This window comes from Paramormyrops kingsleyae, chromosome 12 (genome assembly GCF_048594095.1).
Source record: "Paramormyrops kingsleyae isolate MSU_618 chromosome 12, PKINGS_0.4, whole genome shotgun sequence".
NCBI lineage: Eukaryota > Metazoa > Chordata > Actinopteri > Osteoglossiformes > Mormyridae > Paramormyrops > Paramormyrops kingsleyae.
In genome coordinates, this window is record NC_132808.1 from 850754 (window position 1) to 867255 (window position 16502).

At 42.5% G+C, this 16502-nt stretch overlaps 1 protein-coding gene across 1 annotated transcript in view; it reads right to left on the bottom strand.

The window, feature by feature from the left end:
• LOC111841231 (uncharacterized) overlaps positions 1 to 15893 on the bottom strand; it is a 92672-nt gene extending 76779 nt beyond the window's left edge. Inside the window, exons 1-5 of the mRNA XM_072718487.1 lie at positions 15465 to 15893; positions 14905 to 15249; positions 2611 to 2961; positions 1554 to 1655; positions 973 to 1023 (exon numbers count right to left, since the gene is read on the bottom strand). Of these exons, the coding sequence (XP_072574588.1) occupies positions 973 to 1023; positions 1554 to 1655; positions 2611 to 2961; positions 14905 to 15249; positions 15465 to 15525 (910 nt within the window). The 5' untranslated portion in view covers positions 15526 to 15893. The remainder of the gene's footprint in view (positions 1 to 972; positions 1024 to 1553; positions 1656 to 2610; positions 2962 to 14904; positions 15250 to 15464) is intronic.
• Positions 15894 to 16502: the final 609 nt, after the last annotated feature.

The following is a 16502-nucleotide window of genomic DNA, read 5'->3' on the forward strand; positions in this document are numbered from 1 at the left end:
TTTAATGTACACTCATTTGGGCATTCAGCTGCTGTGTTTTACTTACCCACCATAATAAGAAAGACTCAGACCAACATAGCCTTTTCTCCTTTTATGTAAGTTTTATTTGTTCAGCTCTTGGTAACCGAAGAACTGTGCTTATATAACCTGAAGAACGTTGAAAAACGCTCATTATAAATGTATTTGTTTAAGCATGAATAAGGTTTCTTCATTCAGGATAAAAAAGAACCAGTCAAGCTCAACTGAAAATCACTTGTAGTATGATGTGTGAAATGTATGAAACCAATAACCAAACACAGATTATGAAGCTAGACTGTGTTAGACTGCATAATATAATTATTTAGTAGGGCTGAAAAAAGGTGATCGCTATCTTAATGACTGAAAGAGTGTGTTTCTGCTAAAGCAGATATAATGGGGGGTGGCCTCATTGCCTTTAGACCACAACTTGTGATAGAAGAACAAATCAAATCACTTTACTCATTCAATATTAAGATAAACCATCCCGCCTGATCCCTGGCTGGCATGCAAGAACCATTTTGGTGGCTTTTGTTCTCTTGCCTTGCTCTTGCCACTATAAGAGTTAATAAACATTAACACTGTAAAGTGTTAAAGGTAACACTGAATGGTGTGGACACATATAGACACCATGCAGTGTTAATTTAACACTGGCACATTTGCTGTGTACACAGTCTCACAGTGTCAATAAAATAATCTTTTAGGAAATACATATCAAACTATAAATAACTATGAGTTAATTTAAGAAGGATACTTATTCACCTTAAAAGTGAATGACCACAGTATAGATTACAAATACTAAGTATCAGCCTCAAATTACAGTCTCTAATTTATATAATTAATCCCCAGCAGGTTGCTGTTTATGCTGCTACTATTTATTTCTTACTGCCTGCACAACAAAAACAATAAAATCTGTCTCTTTGTAAAGCTTCTTTAAACCATATTCAATGGGCTCACCTTCAGTTACACCCCACAGGATGAAGGTTGTGGAAACCATGATCTGTGGAACTGTAACATGTGAACAGTGACTCAACAGAGTTTGTCTGCTTTCATCTATGGACAGAAAGTAGAACGAAATTTAACTACATGCTGTTTAAAATTATTTTCATACAAAGTTTAATGTTCTACAGCCATCCTCAGATGGTCATTCTGCTGCATGCTCACCTGCAGACACCCAGGACAGACTGTCAGTCTCACCAGATGCAGCTTCTGCTTTATTTTAGTATAATTTCAGTGAGGACATCAGCTTTGGTTCATTGTTTTGGTATGCAGGGGTTTATAGTAATAAAACTTTCTGAAATTACTCATATTCACACATATGTGTTTGTTACTAGACACAGGATCAAAGTGTGTTAATTACATCACAGTTAAGCCCTGCAATGGACAGGCACCCTGTGTAGATACAGTCCTGCCTGATGCCCCATGTCTGCTGAGATGCCCTTTACAGGATAAGTGGCTGCAAACATGGATCCACTGATGTCATTAAGAACATAAGAAATTAAAATTACTAGAAATGACAGAGCAGATGCTACACTTACCTCCCCTTGTTAAATGCCTGACAGATAAAGCACCAGTAAGTAGGACTACAGGTGTGACAGCGATGCACAGCCCCAGAATCAGCCAATGCAAGGAGGAATAACCTAAAATATTCAGAATTACATTTCATTAGTCATTTTCTAAAATAGGCAGTTTGTCATGCTGCAGCATAATCAACACGTCCACACCATTTAGTCTCACAAAGTGGAGCAGAAATTTATGAACAAATCTTTGTCTATAAGTGTGTAAGTCCTAATTGTCTCTAGTCTGAAAACACATAGATTTAATATACGGTGGTACCTCAGTTCTCAAACTCATTAAAACTCAAATTTCTTAAAAGTCGAACCAACCAGTTCGAAAAAAAATCACCTATAATTCGATCTGAATCTCAGAAGTCGAACCGTTAACGCCGACCTAAGAACTTGTACGCGCAGGGAAATGAGTCATTTTTTTGGGGCCGGGAACCAATTAATTGGTTTTCCATTATTTCTTATGGGGAGAAGTCGATCAGAACTCGAACTTTTTTGGATTCGATCCGGAGTTTTGAATGGATTGATTTCGAGTTCTGAGGTACCACTGTATAAGATTTTTCATATTCCCATATATGATTTGGATATATTTACACAACGTGTTGCAAAGGGCTTTTTAACTGTATTTCCCAGTCACATGATGTAATGTACAGTTAATAAAAATTACTGCATTTTCTCTCAGTCACACTCTCATGGTCTCTGTAGCTCCTCAGTGAATGTTAATAATAAAACCATAATTACACATTACACTGCACCACTCTAATAAAATACTTGTTATGATAGAGCTGAAAACTGCACTAAAGCTGAAGCCTGAAATAAATATTAATTCATTCATTTAATGCATTTTGTGTCTTTAAAACTGAACTAAATTTCACTATTTCTGCTGTTACACTGAGCAGATTAAACCCTATGGTATGTGCAACATAGTTTTGGTCAGTCTGCTGCAGAACAACTGAGACTTGAAAATGTGATTTAATCACCCAAAACTATGTTGAGATTCCTGTTAAAACCAGTCCTTCTAGTGACTCACCCAGTGCTGCTATCCTAGCAGTTGTATTGGCAGAATCAGTATCTGAGTGGACTTCACACCTGAACTCTCCTTTGTCTTCAGTCCTGACTTTCCTCAGTTTCATTGAGAAGTTTCCTTTAGGAATTTTCTCAGTGAAGAATTCAGCTCTTCCAGAGTATCTCCCATCCTGTGACTCTGGTCTGTTCTCTCCATCATCATACAGAAGCACCAAGATGCCCCCATCGTCTGTCTTTCTCCATTCCACCTGAAGTTCTGTCATATTAACATGGGTGTCCACAGAGCAGCTGAGAGTCACATCCTCTCCAGCATGTGCATAGACAGGCTCATCTGCACCCGTCACCACCAGTCGCTCTGGAGTAAGAACAAGAATATTCACACAACCTGGCAACCTGACATCTCTGTGTTTTCCCCTCCTATTTAAAGGGGAAACATATATTTGGGGTTATTTTCATTTCAACAAACTTTTAATATTTTGACACTTTGGACATGTATGACCCATGAGAAGAATCCAGCACCACACTAAGCTTGTAGGAGTTTTGCTTACACAAAAATGTTCTGAGAACAGAATGAAAAGTGACGCTTTCCAATGTGGAAGCAGAGTATGGGGACTTGGGTGTGGACTCCCCCAGTGGCGTAGCGGACGGGCCCGCAGGGCACGCACTGCGGGGGGGCCCCGCGTTGTGGGGGGCCCCTAAAAAATTGACTCGAATAAATAATTAAAGCGTTTTTATAACGTGAATGTATAGGACTTTTATTTTGGTAGTAATTGCAGCCTACCGTGTTTGGCGATTATGAATATCCGTTGTCCTTGTTATCCAATCACGATTAAGAATTTCCGCAACTGTTTAGAGAGTGAAGCTTATGAGCGCAAAATGAGTAAAAGAAAATATGTCAGCGGAGCTCAAAAACGGACTAACCAACACCGAAAAGAGCAATTCAATGCAAAACTACCGAAAATTTCATCCATATTTCTTCCAAATCAGCGGGAAGGAGCTGCAAGAGCGAGCACGGGTAACGTTACTCAGGAGTTTGCTAGTAGTGTCATCACGGACATTACTGCTTCTAAGGTGGGCGCGGGCGCGGCTGTGGTGAATGATACGCCAGACACGGACTCAGATGCTAAAAGCAGATCTCACGGTCCAGACGATGACTGTCACAGCACTGAAAATATTACAGAGGAGGCGACAGCAAGAAGTACACGGTATCCAACAGACAGAGCAAACTTTCCCGTTGATTTAACCGATGCCAGTGTGAAGAGGGCCATACTTAACATGGGACCATGTAAACCAGAAGGACCCTATCCCCGAGACAAAAATGGCAGATGTTTTTCGAAAGATTATTATTTAAAACGTTCTAAAATGGGAACGGTTCCTCGGAAATGGTTGTGTTACTCGCCAAACATTGACCGCGCCTAAATACGAAATAATTACATACTATTAAATTCCACAGTACTAATTCACGATTTTGAATGAAAAGGTGAATCCCCCATCTAATTATGCGGTGAAGGGCCCCACCTCCACTCTTGCGGGTGGGCCAACGCAGTTTGCGCTACGCCACTGGACTCCCCTATTTCATGGGCGGAGATCGCTGAGGTGGTTAAAAAGCTCCTCAGTGGCTGGGCCCCAGGGATGGATGAGATCCGCCGGAGTTCCTTAAAGCTCTGGATGCTGTGGGGCTGTCCTGCTTGACACGCATCTGCAGCAGCGCGTGGACATCGGGGGCAGTGCCTCTGGATTGGCAGACCAGGGTGGTGGTCCCCTTCTTCAAGAAGGAGGACCCGAGGGTGTGTTCCAACTATAGCGGGATCACACTCCTTAGCCTCCCTGGTAAGGTCTATTAGGGGGTTCTAGAGAGGAGGGTCCACCGGATTGTCGAACCTCGGATTCAGGAGGAGCAGTGTGGTTTTCGCCCCAGCCGTGGAACAGTGGACCAGCTCTACACTCTCCGCAGGGTTCTGGAGGGTTCATGGGAGTTTGCCCAACCAGTCTACATGTGTTTTGTAGACTTGGAGAAGGTATTCGACGTGTCCCTCGGGGAGTCCTGTGGGGGGTGCTCCGGGAGTATGGGGTACCAGGCTTCCTTTTAAGGGCTGTTCGGTCCCTGTATGACCGGTGCCAGAGCTTGGTCCGCATGGGCGGCAATAAGTCGGACTTGTTTCCGGTGAGGGTTGGACTGCCCTTTGTCACCGATTCTGTTCATAGTTTTTATGGACAGAATTTCTAGGCGCAGCCAGGGCATCGAGGGTGTCCGGTTTGGTGACCTCAGGATTAGGTCTCTGCTTTTTGCAGATGATGTGGTTCTGTTGGCCTCATCGGACCGTGACCTTCAGCTCTCACTGGGACAGTTCGCAGCCGAGTGTGAAGCGGCTGGGATGAGAATCAGCACCTCCAAATCCAAGACCATGGTCCTCAGCCGGAAAAGGGTGGAATGCTCTCTCCGGGTCGGGGATAGGGTCCTCCCCAAAGTGGAGGAGTTTAAGTACCTCGGGGTCTTGTTCACGAGTGGGGGGACGATGGAACGGGAGATCGACAGGCGGATCGGTGCGGCGTCCGCAGTGATGCGGGCGCTTCATCAGTCTGTCATGGTGAAGAAGGAGCTGAGCCAAAAGGCAAAGCTCTCGATTTACCAGTAGATCTACGTTCCTACCCTCACCTATGACCACGAGCTGTGGATAGTGACCGAAAGAACGAGATCGCAAGTACAAGTGGTCGAAATGAGTTTTCTCCGCAGGGTGGCTGGGCTCTCCCTTAGAGATAGCGTGAGGAGCTCGGTCATTCGGGAGGGACTCAGAGTAGAGCCGCTGCTCTTCCGCATGCAGAGGAGCCAGATGAGGTGGCTCAGGCATCTGATTAGGATGCCTCCTGGACGCCTCCCTGGTGAGGTGTTCCGGGCATGTCCCACTCGGGGGAGACCCCGGGGAAGACCCAGGACACGCTGGAGGGACTATGTCTCTCGGCTGGCCTGGGAACGCCTCAGGATTCCCCCAGAGGAGCTGGATGAAGTGGCCGGGGAGAGGGAAGTCTGGGTCTCCCTGCGGAGACTGCTGCCCCCGCGACCTGACCTTGGATAAGCGGGAGAAAATGGATGGATGGATGGTTCAGAAAGATAACCAATCAGACTGTAGGGGAGGTGTGTCCAAGACATCTGACTGGTTGGTCCCACCTCTTCTAGTTGCTTGGACTCGCCTCTTCTACAATCTGAGTGACAATCGCTACATAGCAAGAAACACAGAGTTCCATTGTGTGTCATGTGGTAATACAAAGCCGAGCCCAAATTTTTCCCTTACAAAGGCAGATGGTTTTGGGCTTCGTTTAACCCAGTTCCACAGATAATAATAATAATACATTTTATTTATATAGCGCTTTTACTAGAATTCAAAGACGCCTTACAGAGAAAGTACACAGAAAACAGATTACACATTATACATATGGAAGGTTAAATGCCTTAGCAAAAAGAAAGGTTTTTAGCTTGGTTTTAAAATCTGAAACAGTGGTCAACAAACGGATGGCAGTAGGTAGTGCGTTCCAAAGGCGGGGAGCTAAACGGCAGAATGCACGGTCACCATAGCTATGTAATTTTGAAGGGGGGATGAGGGGAGAGCCAGTAGAAGAAGATCTAAGACTGCGGGGAGGCTGGTAGGGTAGAAACAAATCAGTAAGATATGATGGACCTTGATTATTAAGAGCTTTAAATGTCAGAAACAGCATTTTGAAGTAAATGTGCTCTTTTATGGGGAGCCAGTGCAGGCTCTGCAGAACGGGTGTGATGTGTTGATAGGAACGAGTGTGAGTAAGGAGGCGGGCAGCAGAGTTCTGAACTATCTGAAGTTTATGAAGAGATTTAGCAGAGATACCAGCGAGTAGTGAGTTACAGTAGTCAAGACGGCTAGAGATAAAGGTATGAATTTGGGACTCGGCAGCAGAATTTGAAAGGTATGGCCTGATACGGGCAAAGTTACGAAGGTGAAAGTAAGCTGTTTTTACTATGCCACATAGCTGTGCGTCAAATGAGAGGGTTGGGTCAAAGGTGACACCAAGATTTCAGACCAGAGGAGATGGAGAGATGGTAGTGTGGTCCAATTTGAGGGTTATCGGGCTAATTTTGCAAAGTGTGGATTTTGTACCAAAGACAATTAGTTCAGTCTTATCGCTATTAAGTTTTAAAAAATTTTGGCTCATCCATAATTTAATTTCAGGTAGGCAGGTTTCTATATGTGCAAGTGGGAGCGTGTTTATGGATCTGGAGCTAACATAGATCTGGGTGTCGTCGGCGTAAAGATGAAAATTTAGATTAAAGCAGCGAATGGTCTGGCCTAGAGGGTGAATGTAAATGATGAAGAGCAGTGACCCCAGGACAGAGCCCTGGGGTATGCCACTTGTGACAGCTGATATGTCTGATGTCTGACCGGATAGGGTAATAAAATGTTTTCTGTCTGTGAGATAGGAAATAAACCAGTTAAGCGCTGCCCCACAAACTCCTAGATTGTGGAGTCTCTGGATAAGAATGGCATGTGAGACTATATCAAAGGCTGCGCTTAAATCGAGCAAAAGAAGGAGGTGTATGGCACCAGTATCAGTTGCAACTAACAGATCATTTAAAACTTTAACTAAAGCGGTTTCTGTGCTGTGGAATTGGCAAAAAACAGACTGAAGTGGTTCAAAGAGAAGATTAGAGATTGGGCGATAGCAAGGTTAGATAGGTCAAGGCTGGGCTTTTTAAGGACGGGGGTGACGGCTGCTACTTTGAAAGTGGTGGGAACTTGACTGTGGGCTAGGGATAAATTGAACAGGGTGCTCAGGAAGGGAACAAGCACCGAGAGACATTTCTTAGTTAGAGGTGTAGGAAGAGGGTCTAGTGAGCAAGTGGCAGAATTAGCAGCAGAGATTATGTCATGGACCTCAGACACATTGACAGACGAAAAGTTAGTCAGAGAGCTAGTTGGAGCTGGAACACTGCAAGGAGAAAAGAAGACTGGATTAGCATCTGAGTGGTTTCTGTCCAGAGAAGCAAAAATAGCAGAAATTTTGGAATCAAAAAACTGAAGGAAGGCATTGCAGCTTTCCGTAGTGGAAGAAATGTTATGGCCTGGGGGCTTGAATAATTTTCTGACAGTAGAGAACAGGATGTGTGGGTTCTTATTATTATTGTTTATGACACTAGAATAGTAAACAGATTTAGCATTTTGTAAGGCATCCTTGTAACAGGCCATATGTTCTTTGTATGCTTCAGCTTGGACAGAAAGGTGAGTTTTCTTGAGTAGTCACTCAAGTTCTGTTCCATGCAACACAGCTCAGGAGAATACCATGGGGCAGGGTTAGCAAAGGAGACCAGTTTGGTGTTCAAGGGGGCAACAAGGTCTAATGAGTCTGATAGGATTGTATTTAAATTGGAGACAAGATCATCAGGGGAGGAAGGGATACATTTCGTTGATAGAGCTGTAGAAATAACTTGAAACAGGACAGATGAGTCAACAGAGTTTGTGTTATGAAATGACATACTGTACACTGTTTCCCATGATGCTCTGTTCCCCACAGTGCTTTGTGTGCTTTGTATGCGGTATTCCGGTTGTTGTAGTTTTCTGATAATTTTCCAAACCCCGACGAATTAATCACTGCTATTAACCTATAAAGCACTGAATGGCCTTGCACCAGAATACCTTGGTGATCTGCTGACCTCATACAACCCTCCGCGCTTGCTTCGTTCTCAAGGCGCGGGATATCTGTTAGTACCTAGGGTAGAAAGAGCTACGGCAGGCTGCAGAGCTTTCTCCTATATATCTCTTCAGCTGTGGAATGGTCTTCCACCGGATGTGCGGGTTTCAGGCTCACTCTCAATATTCAAGTCTAGGCTAAAAACACACCTGTATAGTTTAGCTTATAGGGACACTAGTTCTAGCTCTAGCTAACTCCTCACTCCCAGTTAGACCTGTAGTGTGAGGTGTAGAGCTGGGTGGGGATCGGTGCCATTGGCTAAACTGAATTGATAGTGCTGTCACTCTAGCTTCTTAATCGCTTGTGGGATTGGACTGCTGACATTTCAGGGACTCCCCATGCCTGCATTCCCACCTGCCTCTCCCTCCTACTTATGCTGCCATAGCCATATCTGCCGGAACTTGCACATTGCACTTCATATTGCACTCATCTAACTTTTAGCACTGCCTATAGTCTCCCTTACTTTGACTAATTGCATATTTTATTTCCCCTACTGGAGACTTCAATCAAGATGTCCAGCATACCCTGAAACATGTGACGTCGCCACTACCAATGACGTCCGTGCATCCAGCTCGCCGTTCTGCCTGTGTCATCTTCCATGTATGACCCGCTCCCTGCCTTCTGGCTGCCTGCCGATTGGAGGGAGCGTTGGTACCGGCTTGTCATCTCCCCCATGCTCATCATTTGTGTCTCAAATTTTACTGTATTTGACTCTCCCTGCTGGCCCCTGGAGGATGGGCTCCCCCTTTGAGTCTGGTCCCTCACAAGGTTTCTTCCTTCTCGGGAGTTTTTCCTTGCCACTGTCGCCTACTGTATGGCTTACTCACTGGGGGCTTTGGGTGGGGATGCTGTAAAGCGCTTTGAGATGATATAATGTTGTGATAATGCTCTATACAAAAATAAATTTGTTATTTATGAAGCTGACAAGTAAATAGCAGGGGAAAGAAAACCAGATGGTCTTGTGATCAGAGAGAGGGAAAACAGAGGAGCGAAGGTTGGAAATAGACAAACCAGAGGAGCACAGCGTGTCAAGTGTGTGGCCTTTACAGTGGGTAGGGAAAGACACATGCTGTGTAATGTGGTGGCAGTCAAGGAGTGAAAGGAAATGACCTGAGGTCTTGCAATCAGGTTGATCAACATGAATATTGACATCACCACAAAATTAGACATGAGGAGAAAGAGAGAGATATGATAAGGAGTTCAGACAGTTCAGAGAGAAATATGGAGCTACATTTTGGTGGACAGTAAATCACCAATACCATAACAGAACTGGGTAATCTAAACGCAAGATATTCAAACGATATAACCATGATAAGATTAACTTCCGTGATTCTGAGATTGTTCTTATAAATTACAGCAAGACCCCCACCAAGTCCCGTAGGACGAGGTTTACAGATGTAGCTAAAATTAGGGAGAGTAGATTGAGAGCATAGAAATCGCCTGGTAGCTACCAGGGGCCTGTTTCATAAAGCAGAATTACTTGCTTAGCCAGATAACTTGCCAGATTTAAGGTAGTTTGGGCTAAATGTAAGTTGATGAAAATAAGGTCTATTTAGCCCAGACTACCTTAAATCTGTCAGTTATCTGGCTAATTAAGTAATCCTGCTTCGTGAAACAGGCCCCAGGTCTCAGAGAGAAAGAAGAAGTCAACATTGTTATCTATTATTAGTTTATGGAGTAGAAATGACTATAGTGGAAACGGAGCAAACATTCAAAAGTGCACAGTTTACAAGTTGTGGTTTGAGTGAAGTCTGGGGTAGAGTACAGAGATGGTTAAAATTAACAGCATGCTGGGTACAGGTAGTTGGTCGATGGTGAGTTGTCCAGAACGTGCAGATGTTGGTATTGTCATAGCAGTGAAAAGGCCTATAGTGCCTCGAGCTATGATGAATATAACGACGCCGGCGTAAAATGCCTGCTTGGCAAGCAGCGGAGGCAGCTTCTCTAGGGATTCGGTGGTTGCTATTAAGACATTTGAGGTCTGCGGCGGAGTACTTGTAAAATCGTGGAGCAGCTCGGAGAAGTGCAGTTGGCAGGGAAATTAAGTACTCGATGCAGGCTGCGAATATTTGCGACTGGAGGAGTCCAGTAGCAGCATTTCAAGTGGTACTGAATAGTAGGAGAAGCTTAGGCAAGTACACTCAGTTCAGTTAGTGCTGATCTGCCCCTGATGTCGGAGCCAATTACCAGAGAAGCCGACAGCGTGCGACGCTGAACACGGTAGACTGTTCCAGACGAAAACCAGAATCGCAACGACGAGAAAGAAAGCCTCACTCACCGAACTGCAAAGTTGCCCACCGAGCTCCAGTTGGAGAAGTGGAGACTTCTCCTCAGGACGAGGGTTAGGAGGGGGTGCAGTCCACAGACAGTGCGCCGCGCAGGAGGTCAGGGCATGTAGGCACATGAACAGAGGAAGAAATAGTCCAGGGGAGAAATCCAGAGATGCAAGGCAGACTCCAGGAGTAGCCAGTCTAGCGTATTTAAAAAATAAGTCCAGTGGAGATAGTCCAGAGAAGAGGCATCAACGACGACGTGCAATCATGCGGGACAAGCCAGAGGAATGAATGGAGGTTTCTTTGAATTGATCGTAGCAGCCAGAACAGTGGATCCGCGGAGAGTATTCAGACAAAAAGAAAAACTGACAATCACGATTTTCTAGATAAATAAACAAAAGACGAATTTAGACGCAGGGAGAAGCGGCAGCCAAGACAGACGCCAGCAGTGCTCTCACCCAGAAATGATGAATTGAACTGACACCTTTGCAAAAACAGCCCTTCACTGTGTTTTGTATTGTCCTTCAATTACCTACTATTCGATTAAACACCTGATTTCACTGAATGAAAGTGATTCATTTGGATTAATTAGACATAAAAAAATTGTGAGATTAATTCAACTATATTGTGTTCTCAGAACACAAAGATAATGCATCAACTTAAAAAGAGTGTTTCATTTTCAAAATACTCATTCTATTTGGGTGGAACCACTGTACATGATTCAACTGAGCTCATTCAAAGTGACTTTTTTCAGTGTAGTTGGTTGAAACAAAACCTTGGTCTGGATTTGTACTTTCTGGACCTAAACTTCCCACTTCTGTCTCTAATGGATGACTTATGTGTAACTTCCAGAGGTGTAAAGTTCAGGTCCAGAAACTACAAATCCAGAGCAAGGTTTTGTTTCAACCAACCAGCTGAGCACTCTGTGACTGTGATTCTTTATACTCACGGGGTTGGTTGAAACAAAACCTTGCTCTGGATTCGTACTTTCTGGATCTGAACTTTCCACCTCTGGTAACTTCCCTGATACTACATAGACAGTTAGGCAAATGTGAATTAGCTGGGATTTATTGCCATTGTCTATATGCAAAATTCCAGTAATTAGATGTTGCTTTCACCGTAAGAAATTATTAATGCATCAAAAAACATTTCATTATAAACAACCGGTGAAGGTAATTTACAGAAAAATTCAGTTAAATAACAGTCTCATAATGAGGATTCTGCTATCAAATAATGGCAGTGGTGGTCTGATGATTGCGGCTGGGTGCTTGTGATTGGAAGTTTGCTGGTTTGAATTCCCCAAACAGCATTGTACCATTCCCATGCACTGGTCCCTGGGTGCTAAATGATAGTGGCTCACCACTATGTTAAATGCTGAGGACACATTTCATTGTGGTGTGCCAACAATGACAATTTTTCACTTAACTAATATTGTTTGTTTGAAATTGAATGGGATTTGATGGACAATAACTGATAATTGGTTGTAAGTATTACTGAAAGAACTGGTTTATAGCATAATTGTCATGCTAGAAATTGTCAGCAGAAATACGGTGTTGAATTTACTGGTTTACACTGTAATTTTGTAACCTTTTTGGAACTGTAAACACTTCCAGGTAGAAGCCAGCATGAATAAAATACTGTAACCCTGTGAGGGGGCCTGAGCACATGGGAGATTCATCCCTTTCTAACTGTATCCCACCAGGCAGTTTAATAAATGTCAGGACATCAGCGTCTGCTCTCTCTCTTTCTCCTGCACCCCACACACCTGACTACTCCAAAAACAGTGCAGAGCAAAGGCAGGATCGAAGCTCCAGTTACACTTGGACTTTTGCTTGGATATGGTCAAGTAAAGAAAATCAATGCAAATATAAAGGCACAAACATACCTTTTAATGGTTAAATATAAATAGAATTGTCATTATTTTCAGATGTAATTTTCTATTATGCTTAAGTGAATTTCTATTTGATCACAATATTTTATTCATGCTGGCTTCCACCTGGACGTGTTTACATTAGGGCATTTAAGTCCTTTGTTCCATGGATTTTGGGCCATGCATCAGAAGAAATCTCATCCATTTTATATCTAATACAGAAATTAACATAATAAAATGTATATAATACAACATTTCTATACAATGTTCTATGGTGTCTAAGGATTAAGAATATTTTTGTTTGTAAGCTATAGAGACGGACAGAGATAATTCAGAATTGGGAGTCGAAAAACAAAGGGCAGGCCTTCTGTCTAGGCATCAGGTCAATATCAGAAGCTGCCGAGCAAAGCAGTAATTGGATTTGGCTGAAGAGAAAGGATCCCAACTGGGCTGCAAAATGAGGAGCAAAGGGGTAAAAGCGGAGGAGAGCAGACTTGGGACGACAGATGTCACGGCTGATCCCTGAGGAGGTGTTGTGGGCCTATTAAAGAAACAGTGATGAAGCAGGATGCCCACCTGATGACCCCAATTACGTGACAATCCCATCCCCAATCAAGAAAGTGCCAGATATTGGGATTGTAACACCAAGTCCTATGAGCTGGACTGGCTCATTTTCTGATAAAATACACACATACTATTACTGAAACTGATATGTACTTTCTTCAAAGTGGTAACAAGTCAGCCGAATCGTGTTCAGTTAATATGAATCGAAAGCCAAATGAAGTTCTGAAGGTAATCCTAGCTTAATGAGTCCCCCTACAGGCGCAATCGCGTCATTGCATTCGGCTGCACAGTGTTTAAGGTGGACCGGAAAATACGAATAAGGAGCTGTGAATAAGGAGCCAACTTCAGCCTCGTCAAGCAAAGACACAACATGCAGAGAAACGAGTGGAAACACACTGAACAGCTTCGTCTGTAAACTTAACTCATTGTAGACCTCGTTTACCATAACTAATGGGGAATCACTAAATTACTATCTGAAATGGTGGGATGTAATCATTTCTTGTCTATCTATTTTCATGAAGATTATCTTGTTATTTGATTGTGCATACTGCAACTAGCTTGGTTAGTTACTGTAATAGAATTCACAATTCCGGGGTTGCCAACTCTCATGTGCCGTGACAGTCACACTTTCAGACTCACGCAGGACTCTCCCCCAAGAAAGCTTACGCCAAATCTATTATTCACATTCCATGTGCATGTGTGTGCAGACTTGTCTCAACCTGAAAATCTCACTTCAGCCAGCTGACAAAAGTTGGCAACCCTGCAATTAGCATCACACTGTGTTTGCTGTAAGGACAAAATGCTTATGAAGCCTGTAAAAAGGGGGGCCGACCTGGCATTTATTTGGGAAAACACCATAAAGTAAGTTACTCAGTTACCAGAAACTCAGAATCATTCCGTTCATAAACAGGGCTGCCAGAAATTCCCTTTTATTGCTAAGAGATTCAATAAATCCCTTTTATTTACTTGTATGGGTCTCTAGGAGAAGATCTATTCACTATTTTATGTGGTTTGTGGTTGTGCCAGTGATGCTTTCAGTTACGATGAGTTTATGAGAGAAGACAGGGTGCAGGAAAGTAACAGCGGTATCATAGCTGGACCCTGAGGTGAGGTCATTCATGGCGGAATTTCTTAATTTTTGCATGATTGTAATAATTCCTGCAAATTCAGCATATATAATGCATGACATTACCGCACTTAAACTGCCATATAGGTAAATATGAATATAAATGAAAATGGAAAGAATAATATCATTTTATCCTTAGTCCTATGTTAGTCTTCTGTTCCTATCTCTTATGTTAGACGGGTCGGTGCCAACCCGTGTCATAAATCAGCCATAAAATACCCTCAAAACAATTATTTATCATCCAATTTGTTTCTTACCTCTTGGTTACCTTGTTAGGCTTCCTTATCCATGAAAAGATTGGTTTTAATATTTTTGGTGTGGCTTTCTGGACCTTTCTTTTGACAGCATTCCTCTCGTTTTCAATAAAAAATAATGATAAAATAAACCTCTAGAGAATTATATAAATAAACTGAACTGGTCTTATCTTACCTTACATGTGTGGGGATGCCTTACCTTGATTTTGTTTTAATTTATTTTGTTTAAATAGAAATGATGCAGTACACAAATTTATGTGGTGCTTTTATGCATTTTAAACGTAAAAACGGGTTGGTGCCGACCCTAACACCACAGGAAGATTAAATATTGTGATTGTAGCAGCAATAATTTAGGAATAAAGAAACGAACATACACAGCACCACACAGTGATGTCACACCTCTGACCCTGATATACTCGCCTCCCCCAATGTTAATAACAAACCTACGCCCCTTGTTCCATATGTTTTAAGCCATATAACTGAAAGGCTCACTTGCCTGCTTCCTGTATTTCCACCCGTGTTTCACGTTGCTCCTGCTCTGTGTAAACCACACACTTGTACACTCCTGCATCTGCAGTCCTCACACCCTCAAGCAGCAGAGAGAAGTTGCCTTTGGGGATTTCCTGAGAGAAGAAGTGCGCTCTGCCCCTGTAGGCATCCCCCTGTGATTCAGGTCTGCTCTGACCCCCCTGGAATAGGTGCACGATGGTGTCTGAATCAGTCTTTCTCCATTCCACCTCCAGCTCCTCCAAAGGCAGGGGTCTGTCCACGAAACAGGGCAGCAGTACAGCTCCTGTAAGCCGGGCTGTTAGAGGACCAGCAGAGCCGTGTAGCAGGAAACCTACGGCAGAATAAGAGATATAAAATAACTTTATGACAACAAAGTGTTAAATAATAAGAGCAGAACATACATTGCAATGCAGTTACTTGAATATTAGCTAAGCAAATATTGGTATAATAATTAGTACACCCAAAAGAAGAACAATTCAATTAAATTTCTTCAACATTATTATACAAGTTACCAGACACATAAAACTGTCTTCGAAATGTACATACCATCAGAGTTAATGACGAACTTGAACATGATCAAAATAGCGCTGAAAGTTTTCATTTGCATCACCACCTTTATTGTTGTACAAAGAATTGTTTCTATGATACAATGGGAAATTTCACTATATATATTTTCTTTTTTAATAAACAGCCTATATGCGCTTTTATTAACACAGTTACATCCCTACATGAAATGCCAGTTTTCTGGCCATACTTTTACTTTCAGTTCACACCTGGAGCTGAAACACGCCCAACACACCTGCATTACGGCAAAGGGTGGATTGCATGGCTGTTTTTCCCTGATCAAATGCAAATCACTTAAGTCATGCTTAAGTGACTGATTGTTAACTTAGATGAAACGTTTGTTATAACATGTACAAAAATATACAAAACCAAGAGGGTACAGAAAGCAGGTTTAGCGAGGAATCCCTAATTAATAGCTAAAACATGGGCAATTCCCAATTCAGAAGCCGACATTTTAACAAACATATAATTTCCATAATATTTCGCTTTTAAGTGGTCCGATCATTGGTGACATCACACAGATATAGTGTAACACCAGTGACTGTAACACTGTAACAGCGACATTCTGTTTAATTGCTGGTCCCTGGGGAGTAAGGTGAACTTCTGCAACTATTTATAATCAGTGATATAAAAGCTATATGGGATTATTTTAACAAAATTTCAAGGACCCAACCCTTATAGTGATGTGTATATGTTATGTGATGCCTGAGAAATAAAATAAAATGAGTATTCCTTCAGATGCTTCCTCTGTGATGACCCTTGACCCAAGGAAACAATTTAAAAGAGCAAGAACCACTATGTTAGAGTATGAGTCACAGTAACACCAATGACCAAAATCTCTGTGAAAAACGTATCTTTAAAATTAATTACGTATTTTAAGTGTAGTATAATGTTAATGATGGATATATGAAACATTGAACTCTTTTATATACAGTCATGTGAGAAAATTAGGACACCATATGAAAGCCTGTATATTTTAAAATACTGTATATTTGGACATGGATGGATATTTAATATCAA